At 49.5% G+C, this 13,216-nt stretch overlaps 1 protein-coding gene across 1 annotated transcript in view; it reads left to right on the top strand.

Moving 5' to 3' along the window:
• LOC142590078 (acetylgalactosaminyl-O-glycosyl-glycoprotein beta-1,3-N-acetylglucosaminyltransferase-like) overlaps positions 1 to 6,435 on the top strand; it is a 37,803-nt gene extending 31,368 nt beyond the window's left edge. The window contains exon 2 of the mRNA XM_075701921.1: positions 4,417 to 6,435. Within this exon, the coding sequence (XP_075558036.1) occupies positions 4,417 to 5,897 (1,481 nt within the window). The 3' untranslated portion in view covers positions 5,898 to 6,435. The remainder of the gene's footprint in view (positions 1 to 4,416) is intronic.
• Positions 6,436 to 13,216: the final 6,781 nt, after the last annotated feature.

Here is a 13,216-nt window from a genome sequence, read left to right as displayed (position 1 = left end):
GAACGCCGGTGTGAGCTCCAGGACACCAACTTGCCGTCGTTATCGTCGTCATCTCGTCGTGATTCCGTCGTCTTCGTTTCACTGCTTTCATGACGTTGGAATCGTTCTTTCGCTGTCATTTCATCGTCAGTTTTCCGCCATTTCTTACTGTGCTGTCGCACCGCCGTTGTCGTATCATCGTCATCACGCCATCTTCGAGCCTACGTCGTCATACCGTCGTCGTCGCGCCACTGTCGCCATCGCGTCGCCATCGCGAAGTCGCCATCGGGCCGCCGCGGTCATTCCACCGTCGTCGTTTTTGTCGTATCGATTGCGCACTGTTGACCCACTGTCGCCGTACGTTTGTCGTCAGGCCATCGTCGTGATTCCGCCTTCGTAATCCTTTTGTCGTCATGTCATCGTCGGCACGTCGTCAGACGTCGTGCAGTCGTCGTCGTGCCACCATCGTCGTGCCGTCCTCGGCATAGCAGCGTGACCAACTTAGCGTCTTCATCTCATCGTCGCCATGCGGTCGTCATCACTCCAGCTCTGCCGTTCCCTTCGACGCACCATCGTCGTCGAGCCACCGTCGTCATGCCATCGGCGTCGATCCAGCATCGGCGTCGTGTTGTCGTCATTTCTCTATCGTCGCACCGTCACCCTCACTCCACTGTCGTCACACCATAGCCGTCGTCGCGTACCATCGTCGTCCCTTGGCCGTCGCGCGTCTTCGTCGCGAAAAAGGCTCCCTCGTTTTGGAAACGTCCTATATGCGGTCTATACGCGCGACGAAAATTTACACCCGCCCGGGCTCTCTCGAACGAAGCGGCAACAGATCGAACCGGGCCAACAAGTGGTTCCCCCCGTTACGCAGAGGAAGTGTTTGGCGCACACACTCGACACCACGAACCGAGGGCCCACTATACGTACGGGACGTGGCGGTGGTGTCATTAACCAGGTGTTCACCAGAGAGGTCGATCTTCCACTTGCAGTATACGTCGATTATAAAAGTGCGATCGAAAACTGTAGTGCGGCTGAAGAAGCATCACAGAAAGCACTTAAAGATAGCACTTGAGATACAAAGAAGTTTTCCCACACGTTTGCACCGTCCATACCTTTCAGAAATGCTTCGCATGACATATATAATCAAGGATGGTTTCTGCCTTTTTTTCTTTCCTTTCTGCAAGAACAATGGCGAAAATTCTTCTAATTCGTTGCAGCTGAAGAAAGCATGATAAGATGGAGCTACCAGCGCTGCTACTATTAAGCTGCTACGGTGGGAATCAGCGCGGTGTACCGGAGTTCTGTAAACCGTAACTATACGATTACCGAAAGACTAAAACTCTCCGATTATTATCCCAGGAGATCAAAGCGACCAAGCGCGCGATTCTCTCATAACCCGTACGCGCTTCTATCAAACGTTAAGCCCCGTCACTCACTGAACAGGCACTAACAAGTAGACGTAACTATTCTTGGTCGGCCAAATTACGGTCCCTACGTGTGTCAGATTGCTCTGAGTATACGGCGCCTTCGTTTCGATAGAGTATGGGCCCATCATTTCTTTGCAGGTGGGCACATACAATGTACGCATATCAGTGTGGGTGCGGGTCTTTTTGTCTTTGTGTTCTCTTTCCTCTGTCTTCTTTCATCTCATCCCTCGATCGCTATCACTGCTGGAATGGCATATACCGAGCTCGTAGCTATATAGTCTCATCTCTCCGTATACCATTAAACTTTCTTCCTGTCGTGCCTTCTCCACGATCGACAGTTCCGGCCGCGTTTCTTTTCACCACCTTGATTGCTCAGTTTTGGACTTCATCTCGTTCCGTTCTTTCATCGGCGCATCGCCGCCCGACGACGTTAATATTTTATTAGCTCGAGTCATTCTGTTCGGCGAAGCCTTCGGTGTCGCAGCAAACAGCTTTCCATTCCGCATCCCACCTCGGGTTAATTCTAAAGGCACATTTTGGCTGTCTCTCGCGCGCATCGCGAGCTCGCTTCGAAGGGCCTGTCTTTGCGAGCCGTGGGAGGCGTATGTGTTTGAAGGAAGGGAAGAGGAGGGGAGTGGCTGTGTTTGTCATTACCTGACTTGTTTACGACCAGCAGCGCTCCGCTGGGCGCCCCCTCGTGACGAGTTACCTCCCCAACCCCCGCCTCTAGCCGCACAGGCGTTTATTTCACTCAACAGAGATTGTATATATATATATGAATATATATGTAACACGTTAGAAATGAATATCCGCACTTGAGTACGGGTTCGTTGCGTATTTTCTTTTTGCCGGGCTCTGTTTAAGAGAGCGACGGATTGACACGTTAAGTGTGCTGAGCGAACGATAATTATTTTTGTCGCTCGCAAGCCTGTGCCAACCGAGCTGAAGTTTGCTCTCCCTGCAGTTTCCTTTCATTCTTGGGTTTCTTTGTTTATGCATCAGTGAAAAATGCGTTTCTTACAAGTGCCGCGGGCGCTTGAGACAGTTTACTGCAGCTGATGACGTTTAAAGCAATGAAAAGAACAGAAAGAAAAGGACTCATGCATTCAAAGAGGCAGGAAGTTGCGTACACATTTCGGGGGCACATTTCGCCATTTCACGCGTTGCGCCTTGCTCTTGTTAGAAATTGTGAAGGCTGTAGTAAATTCGGTGTTTGTTCTTTAAAATATAAGTATGGGTGGCATAAGGGCCGGCTACGACCAAGGCGTAAGCCTCCTTCCTTTTGACGACGACTGAGTGCTCCGACTGGCGGCGCCACCAGCTGCTCGCACTTCCGGTTCTCACGGTTGCCAGCACACACAGCCTGCGGACACGCGACGAAAGCACATCTCGTTCTGGGCTATCGTTTGCCATACAGAGCTTTTAGCGTAGCCCTGACGTAACGTGCTGGCATAGACGTATAGTGTTGTATCGGAATACCGTGTCCGAGCCTGGAAGTGACGATGGCGGCCTCTTGCGGAGATCTGATCAACCGTTAGCACACCGGAAACTTGCGTTGTAAGGCTTTTCTATATCCATGAGGGGCACGAAAATGCCATCTACGCGGTGATTGTGTCGTTGCCGACGCGCTTACGCCAACAAAGTAAGTGGAACATTCGTCCATTGAGATAAATGTTCGTCCCACCTTGGTTGAACACATTGACGCAAGATGTCGCTACGAGCAGTGCTGCTCCAAAGCCCATGCTGCCGGTGTCCGGTATTCGGTTATTCCGGTGCGCGTCCAGACTGGTACGTACGTCTAGGTTTCGCTAAATCTCTCCATTCTTAGGGTAGACGTAATGATTGTCACATATAAAAAAAATTTCTTCAAACCAGAGGTTAGACCGGTACGCTTTCGTTTTGCGTTGCCCAGGAAAGTTAGGCGTTACCCAGGAAAGTTGGCGAGAAGATGAAGTTGGTGGGCACACTGGTTAGAGGTTGTAACAGTTTTCTCATTCTAACGTGGGAGAAGATGTTGGTGTGTACGCATTTGCATGCACTTTGGGGCACGTGCACTTGACTGTACTGCGTTATGCAGCGAGAACTTCAAAGTTAGGTCGGAATCACGCAATCTCATATCCCCCCCCCCCCACAATTACTGTGTGTTGACGTAGTTGAACTCACGCAGGCCCCCGGAAAGGTTGAGTACAAGTCACAATAGCGCCTACTTGTGAAGTAACTATCTTCGAGCCACTCAAATAACAAAAGGATTTACTCCTTTTATTATTAGCGACTATTTGTGCGCACAAGATGCCCGGCAAGCTCAACGGCGGTAGCTGTCGATAGAAGGAGACCATGCTCAATAATAAGTGGACCGTTTATAGCTTCTCCAGTTATTAAATGACTTGGTATGTGTCCATTATGGCTGCACGTGCGACACGAGTGGAACACTCAAGGCGTTAGCGCGCAGTTTGAACGGATGCGAGATTTGTCAGTGGGTGCGGCGCCTGGCAACCTATCGTATCCAATGAGGCCGCATAGTCAAGGCCAGTGCTCATCTCGAACCATGTCAGCGCGGGAACAATCCGCGGAATCCAGCCCATTGGTCTGCAGACTCCGCCAATATAGCATTTATTTTCGCTTTCCATAACTCGTTGTCACCGCTTACGTAATTTGCCGTTGAGCATGCAACGCGCACCGTGACACGTCTTCAGGTCGCACGCAGCGCGAGAATTTCGAGCCCGAACTTTTTAAGCCCACTGTCTGCCGACCATGCGTACAAATCACAAGGTACTCAGACCGCGGAAGCCTGGCGGCATGGTAGTATATGCACCCGCCTCCGCTGCACTTGCAACGCTTGCACTCTTGAGTGGCGACTCGATCACGTCATCGTGACATGCACGTCGTGGAGCATGCGGCACGGTTGCATTTCTGCACGCACGGACCTCGCCTGACCGCACTGAAGTCTCATTGCACGTTCGCGAAGCGTAGAGCTAGCAGACCACCCTGACGTATAGACCACTCGCAGGTGCCTGCTCGCTGAGCCCACCAGTAGCGACGCGGCAGTGGACCCTGCTGGCGACGCTGGCAGCGTTCACGCTGTTCAACGTCTCCTACTGGTACTCGCAGAGGGACTGCTGGAAGCGGATCTCCCCGCCCGAAGTCCTTCGCCTCTCCGCAACCGATCGCGTGTTAGATAGACGACAAGGAACGACGACGCGACCGAGTGACGTTCCCCTGGAACTGCTGTTCTGGAGACCAGTCGAGGCCCTGCTGAGAGGCTACGGCCGGCTACCCTTTCCAGTGGAGAACGTATCCTTCCTTCCGGTGGCCTACTCCGTGGTGCACCGCTGCCGAATCGGTGGTCCCCTGAGCCACGTATTCTTCGTGCACAGCGCTCCCAACAACTGGGCCAAGCGTCGCCTGCTCCGCGAGACCATAGGGGACGTCGCCATGGCGACCAAGCACTCGTGGACCACCGTCTTCTTCGTCGGCCTGTCTCGCAACGTGGGCGTTCAGCAAAAGGTGCTCGACGAGGCCGAACAGCATGGCGACCTCGTGATGTTACCGTATCTGGACGCCTACAGGAACCTGACGTACAAGTATGTGTACGGCATGAAGTGGACCATGGACAACTGCCCGTCGGCCAGGTACGTCGTCAAGATGGACGATGACATGGTCATCAACCTGACCAAGCTGGTCGCCTACCTGAAGCGTCGCACGCCGACGGAGCCTGTGGCCTTCCACTGCTACGTCTGGACAAACATGATGGTCGAGAGAAACACGGACTCCCCCTGGTACATCCCCAAGAAGATGTACCGCAAGAGCGTCTTCTCTCGGTACTGTTCCGGAAGTGTGGTGCTCTTCGCGAGCAAGGTGATGGAGGCCGTCTACAACGCGTCGTTCGAGGTGCCGTTCATGCCCGTCGACGACGTCTACGTGACGGGCGAGGCCGCCAAGAAGGCGCGCGTGGGTCACGTGAGGCTGAACCGGTACTACTCGCTCTTCGACGACAGGTGGCGCGAGGTGGCCAGGGGAAAGTACCTGTTCGCGCATGTGTCCCGGGCCAAGAACCGGCGCAGGTGTTGGGACATCATCATGAGGGAGCTGAGAGAACCAACGCTGGCTTTCCTGGACTACGAGACGTCCTCTCAAGAGGGCGCCACCAGTCTCAATCGGTCGGACGAGTCGGCAGCGGCCAATGACGAAGGAGGAGGAGGTCCGCCTTCCGCAGCTAACTTGACATCGTACGAAATGAGCGCAAAGCCACCATTGTTATACGAAGACACGTACGTTCTGACTCGAGATGTGGCTTCGGCAAGCGTGGAAGTTGAAAGTCAGAAGGCAGCTGGCACTGGTGACGGCGAGGTACATGTCCGGGACAGAGGAGACACGGTTGAACGTAGTGCGCAGAACAGTGGTGGCAACGTAGTTTCTCGAAGCAGAGGGGAACCGGCGAGACGAGATGATGCTGACAGCGCCGCGTTTATCGTGCGTGGTCAAGGGTGAAGATGAAACGCTAACGACGTTAGGGTAAGAACAGTGTGTCCGTAAGCGACGAATGTGAATGGTGGCAGCTCTGAATCGCGACTTCGAGGCTCGACAACGTGGTCGAGGCTTATTCACTTGTCGATTCGATCGCAACTGTCGGGAGATTCGATAGCCTTTGAAATGACGTACTGACGCGACGTTTAGTCGGGCCAGCTGGTTCCGCAGCACCGAAGTTTCGAAGAACTCAGGTGCTGTGTTCTGCTTGTGAGGTTCCTTACTGCGCTGTGATGACGTCAGTTCCTCCTCCGTCTGAAGTTGACGCAACGCGCTCGAAGGCTTGTGGTGGTGCCCGGGAATAACAAAAGTGCTGCGCAGACGCGACAATAAATAAAACACCACAAAAGTTTCTAATGTTATTTTCAATCTCTAATGGTACACTTCGGCGACATGTATGGGGTGCTAAAAGCGTTAGTTGTGAGAACATTTTAGTCAAGCACGAACGAGCAGCACTAAATCAGTTTCGAATGGTAAAGCCGTTCTTTCAAGAACTATACATTTACTTGGCGCTCAAGGTTGACTATTATTGCAGAAAAGTACGGCCGAATGTCTTTTCAGTAATGTTCGCGCCGATATACCTTAGAAGCGGTTACGTCAATATGTCGTCACAAATTTAAAGGTGATTTCTATCGTTTGGGCCGTTTTGGCGCCAGAAACGTCCTCGAAATTAGCTAAGTTCAATGCTTGGTTCTTTTAAAGTGCAACTTAAGCACACTCTTTAGCGATAAGCAATTTGGCCAGAGCCCTGTTGAAGACGTCAAAGTCCGTGACGTCACGGCAGGCTTGCGCGGGTACATCTTGGGGACCGTGGTCACTCGTCATTGGGTTCTGAATCTTTTTTTGTCTGTCCAAACTTCCCCTCACGGTGACAACGGCCGCTTTGCTGCGTCAGAAGTTGCAACTTGAACTATAAGGCAACTTAACAGAATATCCCACGGTGGTATTTGGCCATTTCTGGCCCTTGCGCTGCTAAACACCAGATGTCATCGCTATCAACTTCATGTTCATCCTTAGTGTCACTTTAACACGGCACACTATCGACTAAACATTTGACCAAATTCAGAACTTATCATTTGGTACTAACAGACGACCTTTTGCAGCTCTCGACTAAACAATGCTAAGACGTTAGGTGACTGCACACGCTACAGTTAGGCTGTCAAAATGAAAGCGTTACTATTCAAGACCGTCAATGGAAAGTCTGACTGGAAGTGCTTATTCCTCAACGCATTCCCTTTGTCCCTATATGAACTTTAATTTTTTTTACAATGAATGCTCCTAAGAATACAAACAAAGGCTGAGAGACATTGAATTGACTTTCAAAGTTAAATCAGTCGGTCTCACTTATCTAATCACGGCTCAAAAGGCAAGCTAATTCAGATCGGAATAAAAAAAAAGCAGTGATAAGAATAATGTTGCCTCTCGTGGTCTGGAAGTACATACAGGGTATTCGAGCTTACTTAAGCCAGCGTTTAAAGATATTCAGGTGCATTATACGAGGGCACAGCTAAAAGCATGACATTGACCACTCTACGGGGGAAATCATAAAATATTTTGTCTTTTTCATTACTTGCATAATTAGACCAGTTCTTTTAATTTCGTAGGCCTTTAATGTTTAGGCTTATCACCCACACCGAACGCTGTCTGAGCCGGCTTAGCCTATTAAAGTGTAGCGACCGTCCGTCACTTCGTTGTCCCCGTGCCTCGCCATGGGGGTCATCGACCCTTGCTCCGGAAATCCAGTTAACCTCGCCGTGCCTCGCCGTTGGGGTGATTGCCCCCTTCTCTCTCTTGGAACCGAGGAGGCTCGCCGACTGGGGCGCCACCACAGACACTCGACGAACCTGCTTTTACCTTTGAATAAAGCCAGATCGACTCTCCGTTCTCAAGCTATCAAGACGTGTATTCCTTACCTCCGCTAAACAGAGCGCCCAACAAAAGGAACACGTCAGTCCTTACTGAGCCACAAAACTGTAAGCTCCGCGTTAAATGATCAAAATCTCGTCAAATTTGGAAGACCCGCTGACACAACTGAGAACTTCAATTGTAAATATCTTCTTTACTCACCTTGTCCAATAATGTTCCTTTTCCGTCTTTTCTTTTGGTGCAACGAACTTCACAGGAATGGATGCGACGTGGTTCGCCCGGTCGCATCGATATTTCGATCCCCGTCAGTTTGCGTAGCTCATTTGAAGACGAGGTAGAGAGTACGACGTCTTGAAAGTATGCTTTGACGTCACATTTAGTGCAAGCAAAGAAATAAATATTTCAGCAGTCCCTAATGGCGTCAATGTTACCTGAAGGTAAAATACACGTACGTATTACAATACACGTACGTATTGTTGTAAAAATGTGCTTGTCAAGGACTGTTATTCAAAGCGCCGAAAAACGAACAGAAGTGTCGTTTGCTCACCGCTTCGAACAGACGAACCTAAAAACGGAAAACTAAAGAAAGACAGTCGACGATGCTTCTGCTCTTTTATTGCGATAACAATTGTGTAGATACTCCAAGCGAATTTCCGCCTTCACCGTCGACGTTGCCGTAAGGCTCCGTATATATATATATATATATATATATATATATATATATATATATATATATATATATATATATATGATACGTACCAATCTATGCTTTATATGCGGGTTATCTATTGCTGCACGATTCTATCGCTAACGTTGCTCATACACGGTCTCACATTCTCGACTAAATCATTCCATAGAATTTTGGCAATGACATGCAGCCCGCAAACAAGTGTAACGACACAGAACGTTCACAGCGCATGCTCCTTATTTTAAATCTTCTCGGGTGAGTAAATATCGAATGTGCAAAACAATACCGGCTCTCAAACACGAAAGTGATGCAATTTTACTGGCGCAGCTCTTTGCAAGCAGCGTAGCGGCGTCCGTGAGATGTCATTCCCTATACGCGCGGCGTGTCAAAGTTTTTAACGTCCGCAAGGAATTTTGGCGCACACGCGTATATGTCGCGTCCGGGTTAGTGAGACTCGCGCATAGTTAATACACCGTCTGAGAAGTTGAGACGTGGCGGTAACCCTTGCTGTCGCGAACAATGAAGCTTCGCCCTTTGGGAGACGCTGCCATCTTTTCTTTCTTTTTTTTTTTTTTGCCATCACTACCGCAAGCTGCACAGTTCAGGATAAAGGAGCAGACGACACTACTCTTCCCGTGCGCGTGCCTCGTTCAACGTTTCGATGGACAATTATCTGCCAATCAGGCAACATTAGGAAAACTTCGCCGCTGTCTATGAATCTTGCCTTCCGAGAAAAAAAACTAATTCCCGCAGAAACTCCTCTGGGAGTTGTCCAAATATGCGTAAGCATTGTGCCACTTGCTTATCTCCACGCAGCCCGGTGTCATTATCAGTGTTACGAAACTTAATCCGACCGGTGTGCAGACGACACGAGGCGCTGCGGACGGTGGTGCAAAGCGAATTGATGACGCGAGCGAACTATACCGCAGGTGGCGGCGCCAGGTGCGCTGACGACGTTCCCATCATTATAAGCCGTTATCGCTCTTTAGCCCCTTATCCTTTGGCGTCGAACATAGAGTTTCTCACTATAACACCTAACATCTGGCGCTATCGTCTATGGGAGTTTCGTAAGGGGTGCCGTGCCGTCGTGGGAATGACAGTATATGTGTGTGCGAGGCTTGTGTTGGCTGGTGTTGTAAGAGGCTTCGTTTAAAATGTGGATATGGCTACACAAATAACGCGTTCTTAAAGTAAAATCTTCATAAAATGTTTCCATCCACGCAAATTGCATTTTTTACTCACCTACAATGCATGACAAAGGGAAGAAAAAGCAAGAACAGACGACAAACTGTTTCAAAGAGAGCGCGAATCTTGTCATCTGTCTTCCAACTTTAGCGGCCCGCGGATACCTTTTACGTATCATATAATCGGGCATGCAATAACAAGTTCTTATAGTTAAAACATGTCTTTGTGTAATAATAAAGCTAAAGCAGCTTTTTACGTGCAGATTTAGTAGAATATGAATCATTGTGACAGACGGAACGGTGCTTGTCTGTCTCTCCGAGAACGATGCCAATCCGAAGTCACAATATACCGGCATTCCCATGCATACCACAGCGCAGCAGCGCCAGATTTCCCTCTGGGTAATGTAGTGAGAAACTCTATAGCTGTATCAACCACGATCAACCGTATACTCCGGCGGCGGCTGCATATGGCGCGGTCGCGCGGGCCCTATATCTCGAAAGCGACCTGCGATGGGGTGCGCCGAGTGCTGATAGCTTCGCGTGCGCTGTGTTCCCGCCGCTTAGTTCGCGTTGAAGCGAGAGGCAGCAGGAAGGTGAATTCACTTGCTGCTGCGCGCACGCCACCTTGATTGCGATCGTCTTACGTGATGGACGGATGGACGGACGGACGGGTTTAGTCGTTGGGTAGGCATAGAAATGCTTACGCATTTAAACACATTGACGCCACTGAATAGTTATTTGTTACATTTTGTTCTTGCCTTCAATGCATGCGACGACAGTGTGCCCGGATCTGAGTGACGTCGCACTCCTGCGCTAGACTATGACGCCTACACTAGAGAACCTTTTGCAAGCCACGACTGCGACCTCGAAGCGTAAGCGACTTCGCTATGGTGTAGAAGCGTAAACCGTTTAGCTATAGTTGGTGCGTCAATTGAAGGCACAAGAGCGCTGAATTGACGTTGAAAAGAACACAGATACAGGCAGGTTTGCTATGTACTGTCAAGAACAACCTTTTTTTTTTACCTCTTTTCGTGACAGGCGAATGACAGCGACCGCGACGACTACTTCGCTTTTCAGATTCCAACCGAGCCTCGCGTATACGACAACGCGGCTTCTTCCTTTTTTCTTTAATCTTTTTTCCCTGCCACTCATCAAAGTAACAAAATAACGACTCGTATAAGCCAGCTTCACATTTTAATGATCGCTCCTTCGTATCTTTTTTTTTTTTTTTTGCTGACACCGACCGATCAACGAAGGCCCGGCAGCTACCATATTTGAAAACAAGCCAGCGAAAAAGAAATTTGCCTTACTCGGCATCGTGAGAACGAAATTCGATTAGCTGTGTTACTCTAACAAGGCAAAGTTAAAATCTACCGACCATAAAAATGTTTTGACGTTTGGCACATTTCCTAACCTGTGTAAGAGTCAAGTTAACAAGTCTGTAACGGCGCAACATGTGCGCTGAAGTCATTTTTGACTGTCGAGTATAGACAATATTAGTTAACAGTGCGCATTGCGTCGGTACCACGCAAGCGTTGATGCAACTGAAGTGTCGGCACGAGAGGAGTCAGTAAAAAAAAAAGAAGAAAGTTGAGAGTCACTCTCAACGACAGAAAGTTGAGTTTAGCATACGCTAATAAGGATGAGGGCGAAAGCCTGCGCTATCACAAGACATTCGTTAAAATGCTTGACATTCCCAATGGAATGCGTTGTTGCTTCCTACTGTTTTCTCCCGCCAAAGGTCGAGGACCCGAGTGCCTTAACTCTATCCTAATTAAATGTGTGTTTATTAACTTCGCCCATATAATTAACGCCAAAGGTCGTGGCTTGGACCCCCGATTCTTGTGCCATTGAATTCGCGGAAATATCGGTGCAAGTTCACATCGGAACATACGCGAAGTCGTACTGCGAACACATTCGCTGTCGATCGTCTGTCCAAGAGGCTGCGTGAGGTCGATACATATCTGTGATGAAGTCGCGAACTGCTTTCGATAGCGTGTATTCGTTTAAAAAAAAGAATCGACTCGCCATCCCGGCCCTGTGAAAGTGGAGGTCCAGCGAAGCCGCTGAAAACCGCCACTACAACTGCGGAGAGTGGTGTACACAATGCTTTATTGCTTTAGAGTAATGGTATAGTAATCGTAATTTAGAGTAATGGTAATAATGGGGAATAATGGTAATTTTGACAGCACGCTGCCGCTGGTAATATCGCCGTTTCTTTTTTCCTTCGCCGTTCCTCGCATTCACGCTGCTCATCGGGAGTCCCAACTATGCCTTGCGTACTCATAGCGGTGCTACAACAACAATGAAATCAGTTGCGACAGGCTGGTCATTTCATATACGAAAGGCTAGTGACGTCACTGCCCACCTCGCAAGCTGCCGTCGCCGCGGCAGCTTGCGCAGCAGCCATCTTTACCGGGAAACGTATGCGGGGAGCGCGCTATACGTGCTTGGTACTGCTATATGGAGCACCTTATCACCAATTGCGCGGTTCGGATGTTTGTTTCGTGCTCGTTCTTTATTGAAACGAACGCTGCTCTGTTCGTTGTACGCGTGATTCCAAAGAATTAATGTATCCACCGCTTCGCCTCGCTTTGCCGAGTGCTTGAAGCCTCTGCCTATCGGGGGCTGCGAGCCACTACGCCTGCCCTGCACTGACGCCGGTACACTGTAAAATAATTTACACCCTTAAAAGTGAAGAAGGGTGTAAATGTCTATAACTGACACCCTTGGGGTGTGAGTTATAGACACATTTACGCCCCTTTTCACATTTAAGGGTGTAAATTATTTTACAGTGTATCGGCCCACATCTCTGCTAATGAACGCGGAGACGAAATTATGCCGGTCACCGAGAGGCCTAACTAACAGCTTCGCTGTAAAAAGAGATATGATAATAATTTAACGGTTTTACGGGTCAAAAGCACGATCTGATTATGAGGCGCGCTATAGTGGGCGGAGGCTTTGTGGATTATTTTCGACCACGTGGCTTTCGTTGGCGCGCACCCAATTGACGATACACGAGCGTTTCTTCATTTTGTTTTCATTCCACATCTCTGTCGGAATTGGGCCGCCGCGGCCGGGATCGAACCCGCGACCTTGTGCTTAGCAGCTCGAAGCCATAGCCACTGAGATATCGTAGCGGGGCCCGTGTCAAACGTGTTTGTCCAGACACGGCCAAATTGACCGAGACCGTTGCCCACGTATTAAGGACGCCGATCCAGCTGGCGCAAGCGCCTGCGTCACATCTCTGGCTCGCTGCCATGGCTCGGGCATCCCGGGAGCACATTTGACCCACACGCATCCGGGGTTGTTACGGTGTGTTGATATCTATATGTTGAATCTATATGATATGGTATGATATGATATGATATGGTATGATATGATATGATATGAATCTATATGTCGATAGCGAGGCGTGTATAGACCACCTCCAGGCTTCGGCCGATGTGCAAACGTATCAAAATGGCTCACGCTCAATGCATTGGCGTATGTCCTGCAGTGAAGCGCGAAGAACGATCAGTCCCCGAACAGGAGAGGGGACATTC

The sequence above is a fragment of the Dermacentor variabilis genome, chromosome 8 (assembly GCF_050947875.1).
Source record: "Dermacentor variabilis isolate Ectoservices chromosome 8, ASM5094787v1, whole genome shotgun sequence".
Lineage (NCBI taxonomy): Eukaryota > Metazoa > Arthropoda > Arachnida > Ixodida > Ixodidae > Dermacentor > Dermacentor variabilis.
The sequence above is the reverse complement of the archived record's forward strand: the minus strand, read 5'-3'. Positions and strand labels throughout refer to the sequence as shown.